The sequence below is a fragment of the Patagioenas fasciata genome, chromosome 22 (genome assembly GCF_037038585.1).
Source record: "Patagioenas fasciata isolate bPatFas1 chromosome 22, bPatFas1.hap1, whole genome shotgun sequence".
In the NCBI taxonomy this organism is placed as follows: Eukaryota; Metazoa; Chordata; class Aves; order Columbiformes; family Columbidae; genus Patagioenas; species Patagioenas fasciata.
The window spans coordinates 5,750,707-5,758,051 of record NC_092541.1 but is presented as its reverse complement, the minus strand read 5'-3'; the positions used below and the strand labels follow the sequence as shown (position 1 = coordinate 5,758,051).

General features: G+C 51.7%; 1 gene segment (V, D, J or C); it reads right to left on the bottom strand.

Moving 5' to 3' along the window:
• Nucleotides 1–1,544: 1,544 nt before the first annotated feature.
• On the bottom strand, nucleotides 1,545–2,459 carry LOC136111727 (T cell receptor alpha variable 4-like). The segment is given in 2 exon segments: nucleotides 1,545–1,900; nucleotides 2,408–2,459. Coding segments are annotated over 2 exon segments (408 nt in total).
• Nucleotides 2,460–7,345: the final 4,886 nt, after the last annotated feature.

Genomic DNA, 7,345 nt, shown 5'->3' with positions numbered 1-7,345 from the left:
TGCCTTAAGAAGTGTTGTCTAGTCCCACAGGACTCTGCTCAAACATGCAAATCCTCCTGTTCTTCCTGTCACTTCCTGTCACTTCCAAAGCTCAGCCTGTCCCACTACAAAGCTACACCTGCAGTTTCCCAATGGCCCATCAATTAGAGGCTGCAGAGCTCTGGTCTCCCTCCTTGTCTCCCTTATCACCTACTGAGAGATCAGTGTCATTTTGTGCTTTGTTTATCACTTTCCCTTTTCTTTGCTCTTCCCTTTGAAAAGAAAAGGGATTTGATCTGCCAGCCTTAGTGAACCAGCAGCTCTCGCCTTCCACTTGTCCTTACAGTGGCCTTTGCTGGAGTTCTTCAGGCAAGAAAGTTCTTTAAGAAGCTGAAAGTCTCCTGTGCCCAGAGGAAATTGATTCTCCTGAGTCGGCTCTGGGGAGAAACTCCATGTTGAGTTCAGTCTCTGAAATGTCTCCCTGCAAGACCTGTAGCAATGCTGTTGTGGCATTCACTTCTCAGAATGATTGAGAAACTACAAGCATAAAAGAAAAGGCAAAGCTTGGCCAAAGGAGCACTCATTTTCAGATGTATGGTAGGTGTAAAGAAGCACCTGGGTCACTTGAAATGTGTGGAATGAGATAATCTGTGCCCATAGATTCCAACCTGTTGGGGTTTTTTTGTTTGTTTGTTTGGTTGGTTGGTTGGTTGGTTGTTTTTTCAACAAGGTAAAAACACAGGAGAAGTCATGTCTCATACCAAGAGTCTTCTTCTCCAACAGTGGTCTCTGGTGCATGCTGAGGGAAGAGGAAGAGCTGGACAAGCAGCTGGGATACTGCTCCTGAATACTCGCTGCTGTGTCCCGCTCAGTTTCAGCAGTTCTGGGGTGTTCCTGTGTCTGCTGTGGCAATGGACCCTCATGGCAAGGAAGGCCAACAGCAGCCTGGGCTACAGTAGGAAGAGAGTCAACCAGCAGGACAAAGGACCTGATCCTCTCTACTCAGTACTGTTAAGTGCTCACTCCACTTTTGCACTCCTTAATACAAGAAAGATACTGGAGTGAGACCAGCAAAACGGTGTGAGAATTGGAGCATCTTTCCTATGAGAATATGCTGAGAGGGCTGACAGTGTACAGCCTGGGGAAGAGAGGGCTCAGGGGGGACACTGGCAATGTGTGTAAATAGCTGACAGGAGGGAATGAAGAGGAGAGTCTTTTCCATCAGGTGTGCTTGGAACTGCCCATCTTTGCCATGAGGAGGCTCTGTGGAGAGATCAACTACAGCTTTTTGCCCCTCCTGGGGAGCACAACCAGCCCCCAGCACGGGACAACTGTCCATGGGCAACTCCTCCTGTCATTCGGAAGGCTCAGGAGGAAGGATCAGCACGTAGACTCAGTGGTCTGAATCCATGTGGGGGTGCGGTTGGTGTAATGTCAATATCGTTGCCGGTGCTCGGGCGGGGGAGCCGCCCTGGGGGCGGAGGGGGCCAGGCGGCTCCTGCGGGCGGAGCGGCAGCGCCCCCTGGCGGGTCGACCAGGGCTGTCCCCCTGTCCCCGCCCCCGCCTCACCCGCCCGGCCCCGCCCGCGGCGGTTCGTGCCCGGCCGCAGCCCCGGCTCCTCTCCCCGTGTCTCCCACGGCGCAGTAATACACCGCCGCGTCCCCGCGCCGGGGCCGGGAGAGCCACAGGGCGCTGGACCGGCGGTCTGCCGCCACCGACAGCCAACCCGGCGGGTCCGACAGCGCTTTGGAGCCTTTAATACCCCACACGAGGAGTTCGGGACCTCGGTCCGGGAGGAGACGGTACCAGAAGATGTAATCATTGCTCTGTATGTTGGGGTGTGAGCAGTTGATGCTGATTTCGGTGTCCTCGGAGGTCTCTGCCGACGGCTCCTGCTGCACCTGGGCTCTTCCCGAAGCCACTGCCGAGGAGAAAAAGAAGGAAAACATCCTCAAATCCTCAAAATTCCTCAAAACCTCAAAGCCCTGGTTGCTGCTTCCGGGAACAAATCCCACAGGAGCACTGAGGAACAAACAGAGATGATGAGAAGGGGTTCTAGAAGATGTGCACACATGAGTAATGGAAGTGTCCATAGTATTTGGTGGAGATAAGAATGCATGAACGATAGGTGGAAGGGTGGAATCATTTAGAAAAGAAGTGGGATAAAAGACTGATAAACACAAAGTAGCAAGGGGAAAGAATGACTGCATGAGTTATAGGGAAAGACACAGAGGCAAGAAAGGAAACAGGGAGAACTAGAAAAAAAATAGAGCGATGAGTTTTCTAGAAGGAATGTGGGACGTAGGGGAGGGTGGTTTGGGGGCAAAAGTCTGTGAAGAAGCCAGAGGGGACGACAGCTTCGAGGGACCTGCGGGGGCCACCCCAGGCTCAGGCCCGTCCCCCACCCAGCCCCGCCAGCCCCGCGCACCCAGGAGCACCGCGGCCAGTCCCGCCAGCCCTGCGCCCCGGCACCGCCGCATCCCGCCGCTCCGCCGCCCGCGCCTCGCTGCCCCCCCGCAGCTCCGGTTCTCTGCTCCGACCCTCCTCCTCTTCTCCTCTCCACCGCAAGCTCCGCCTTGGGGCTGAGTCCTGCGCCTGCGCCGCTCGGGATCTCGCCCGAGTTCACAGGGCTCCGGGGCTCTGCACGGCCACAACTTCGGCTCCTGGACCAGCTTCCCAGAGCTGTCTCCGAGCTCAGGGGCTGGAAACAGCAGCCACTGATTTCCTGCGGTTGGCAGTGAGGGGGCTGAGAGCCTCCCTTCAGCTGCCTCTGTGTAGTCCCAGCACAATGACTGAAAGTTGGTTTGTGGTAGAGGGGTGTGTGGACACATGTGCTCATGGCCGTGCAGGTGTCAGTGTGAGTAGTTGAGGAGGAGAATTATGGAGTCAGAATGTAGGTAAGAAGGGACCTTCAGAAGTCATCTAGGTCACTCCTCTGCTCAGCACAGATCCCATTAGATCCTGTTGCTCAAGGTCACATTCAGTCCATTCTTTAGCACCTCAGAGGATGGAAATTGCACCAAGTCTGTCTCCTGGGCACTTACACGGGCCATGTGCATCTTCTTGTGTTCCTCTGTACAAGCAGTTACAGAAGGCAAGAAATTATTCTAGACATCTCTTGTCCAAGATGAAGACACCCATTTCTCTCAGTGTCTCCTTGCATGTCATGTTCATCAGCTGCCTAACATGTATAGTGGCCTTGTTGAACTCACTTCCATACGTTGATACCCTTCCTTGACCAGGGAGCCCCAGTCTGGCAGCAGTACTCCACATATGATCTCATATGGGCCAGATGGAAAGGGTCGTGTTCTTGTACCTGCTGGCAAAACATTAACACAGCTCAGGACGCAGCTGGTCCTTTTGCTGCTAGGGCACACTGCTGTCTGATAGTCAGATGGATCAGCCTTGAAACCTCACATCGTTTCCTGTGGATCTGCTTCCCAGGCAGCCAGTTCTAGCCTACATGACTCCATGAACTAGCTGGTTACTCCCCCACATGCAAAACCTTGCCCTTGCTGTTTTTGGCATCCATGAGTTTCCAGTCAGCCTACTTCTTCAGACTGTTCAGGTCCTTTGACCAGGAGCCATGTCCAACCGTTATGACCCATTCCCCTTGCTGGGTGTTATCCACAGAGTCTCTGGGAGTTCCCCGCTTCCCATGACTCATGGGATTCATTAAAACATCAAACAGTATTGGTTCTACTACTGGATCCCTACTATTACACCCCACCAGTAAGTGTTGGGCAGCTGAGCTTTGCACTGTGGTCATAACCATCTGAGCCTGTTAGTCCAGGCAATTTTCTCCACACCTTATCATCCTTTCACTGCACCCATTCATCTCATACTTGGTCATGAAAGAAGTAAGAGAGAAACTGCCAAAGGTCTTGCTAAGCTCCAGGTACAGATATCCCTGCCCTTTCCATGTCCACAGTGCCTGTTACCTCATGAGAAAGCAATGGGTTTGGCCCATTGTCCTCAGCTCAAAGCAGCTTCATGGAGAGGGCAAATCAGCCCTGGCTGAGCTCTCCCAGCAGAGCTCCTGGCATTGATTTCACTGAGGTCACTGCAGGGAAGGCAGAAAGCCCTCAACTGAGCTGCAGCTGACAAACAGTCAGGAGTGGAGGCTTCAGAAAAGTGCTTGCTGGGAACAGACCTTGTTAGAAAGAGGGACAACAACTGTGTTTTGGGGATGTTTTCTTGAATTTCATGTTCCTTCCCTTCCATGTGCAGTTCCTGGACACTAAGACTGAAACTGTAATGCAAGATGTAATGGTCAGTGTGATCTGAAGTCCAAAGCATCCACCTGTTCTTTGGCTTTCCCAGTGGAAGCTACACAGTCTGTCTTTCTACTCACAGCACAGCAGCATCAGACTCCATGTTCCCTTCAGTCAGTAGCTCTCTGATTGAAGGCCATAATTCTTGTCTGACATAGGACCTGATCAATCTACTGCACATTGGCATTGACTTGTGCATGAAATTGGGCTCTATGCCATCTCAGACACATTCTAGAGTGCATTGGAAGGAGGTCCCCTCAGGGATGGCCAGCACACGGTCGACAGGATTCCTCAGCCTTCCTCCTTGCCCACAAAGCAAACCCCTCGTATTGAACTCTCTAGTGCTGGGGAGAGCAGCTGTTTCCTGGCCTGGAGATGCAGGGAGGGGAGACTGCCAGCCATGCTGAGACAAATCCAGTGTTGTTACACTGAATGAAACCAAGGATTCAAACTGGACTGAAATCATCCTTGTTGTGAGCTGAAAACAACAGCAGGGAAGCAAGAGGTTTGGACGGGCAGGAGAAGGAGGGCTCAGGAGACAGGGGCTGCATTTCTCTTCCCTGGGCAGATCTCTGGCAGGCTGCTGCAAACATCACTCAGCTGCACTGGGGCTCCTTTAGGCCCTGGGAACCTCCTGCTCTGTGGTGCTCATGGACAGAGCAGTAGAGAGTGTCTCTGCAGTGAACCGCACGTTTTGTTGTGATGACTGACAGACAAGGACATCCATACTTAGACTCATGCACACCAGTGTGCAATTATACACAAATGTCCATCTGCACAAACTTGGCTGCTTGCAAGTATACACAGGAAAAGAACACAGATAGCAACACCATGAACCATCACATTAAGAGAAGTTCGTGTACTCTGCTGATGACTCCTGGGGCAGCGTTAGGCAGGATGGTGTCAAATTCAAGCAACACAATGCTCACAAAAACCATCAGGGTGAGCTGAGAAGTTAAGGAAAGATGAGGACTTGTGACATCCTCATGCGTGGGAGCACAAGGGCATGCAGTCGATTATGGCTTCAGCTTCTTCCTGAGACTGGTACATCAAAGAACAGAGAGTGACCCAGAATGACATCATTTGCCTTCTCTTAGACCCATGCAGCACCTGAACTGAGTCTTCTGTCTGCACTGCTGCATTCCTGCCTGAGAAATCCAGGGACCTTTAATCCCAGAGATCAAACAAAGCCTTCATTGGAGGATGAGCATGGCACAAACCTGGAAATGAAAAGGCAGCAGTGTTGGAAGCTAAAGCACAGCCCACATGTTTGCATTCAAGATGAGCTTGTCCAAAAATTGTTACCTCTACCAAGGGTACCTCTGGTCCTGTGGCAATGAAGGGCAGGTATAAAAGGCAGCCCGAGTCCCTGCTCTCATCCATTTCTCTTGCCTTCTTCCTCTTGGGAACCAGGTAAGTATGAAGTCCCTTCTGATTCTCTTCCAACTTGACATCTGTTACTGATGGACATCTCTGCTCATATTGGCTGTGTCCTTTCCTCAGCTTTGCATCTCCTTATCATGGGAGATGGAAGGGGTGAGAAGTTCTGCTTAGAGAGAGGCTGGGAGGTGGCAGAGGGGCGTTTTGGTTTTTCACTAAGAGAGAGCTGCCCTGTGCTGTGAGGCTCCTTGTAGGGCAGTGAAGGTTGTGCACCGCCTGGCATGTCTTCCAGCTCCCCACTCAGTAGTGGCCTTGGCTGCTTTTTGAGAGGGTAACCAGGCTACTTCTTATCTACTTTTATGCTCTGCTTTCTCCCTGCCTTCTCTCCCAGGTGAACCTCCGGTCTCAAGACATGTCCTGCTATGACCAGTGCCTGCCCTGCCAGCCCTGTGGCCCGACCCCGCTGGCCAACAGCTGCAATGAGCCCTGTGTCAGGCAGTGCCAGGACTCCAGAGTTGTCATCGAGCCCTCCCCTGTGGTGGTGACCCTGCCCGGCCCCATCCTCAGCTCCTTCCCACAGAACACCGTTGTGGGCTCCTCCACCTCTGCTGCTGTTGGCAGAATCCTCAGCTGTGATGGAGTGCCCATCAACTCTGGCTGCTGTGACCTCTCTGGCATTTCCGGCCGCTACTTTGGCAGAAGGTACCTGCGCTGATAAAGAATCTGGGAAGGGCCCAGGGAGACACCTTAAGGAACTAAAAACATGGTGCTGGACAAAGGACTGAGATACTGGCTGTGTTTTCAGTAGAGCTGAATGGCTTTACCTTTTTTACCTTTTTCTTTGTTTCCTTTGGTTCCTCTTGGCCACAAGGTTCCCCCAGGTCCAGCCTGGTGGGGATCAGCTGTCTTCTCTCCCTCTATGGGGCAGGCAGATGAACATCATGCACAAACTTCTTAATGACCATGGACTGCAGACTTGTGGATTCCTCTGGGGATTCCTGCACTGCTGTCCTCCACTTGCAGTGACTTTGTTTCTCTCTTTTATGCATTAAAGTTCTGCTACATTGAATTCTGGCCTCTATGTGGTCCTTCCCTGTGTGGAAACTCCCCAATCTGCCAAAGAAGCAGCGTGATACTCTGGAGTGGAAGGGGGTGAGGGCACAAGGGGATCCTTCTCTATTTTTTTCTACCGTACAGGTTGAAAGATGGAAATCTGTACACTCATGTCCTTCATGCAAAAGGGAATTAAGGCTCATGAAGCATATCTCTGATGCCAAAAGCTTCACAAGGGCATTTCACTTGCATGTCTGAAATCTTTCCCCCCTAGTTGTTCTCTTAATATCTGTCTTTAAAAGCAGAAGAATTGCACTTCCTAACCTTATTGCACTAAATCTTGCAACAACTGCAAGGTACTTCAAGTCCTTCACATTGATGGTACCATCTGTAATTGTCCTTGATGAAGAGGGAGGAATGACAGTATCCTGACAGACGAGTAAGCCCTTCTGCAAAGCACTGCTAGAGTGCTGCCACTGGCTCTTAGCATGACCCCCGGCTTGACTGCGCAACTGAGGAGATCTTGAAACGGTGGGAAAGGAATACAGGATCCATGCAGGTTTTCCACTTCAAGTTGTGGTCCTTGTTGCCTGAGGTTGTTTTATTTAATGGTGATTTAAATTACCCTGTGGCTCTGCTTTGCAGAATGCAGGCACTGA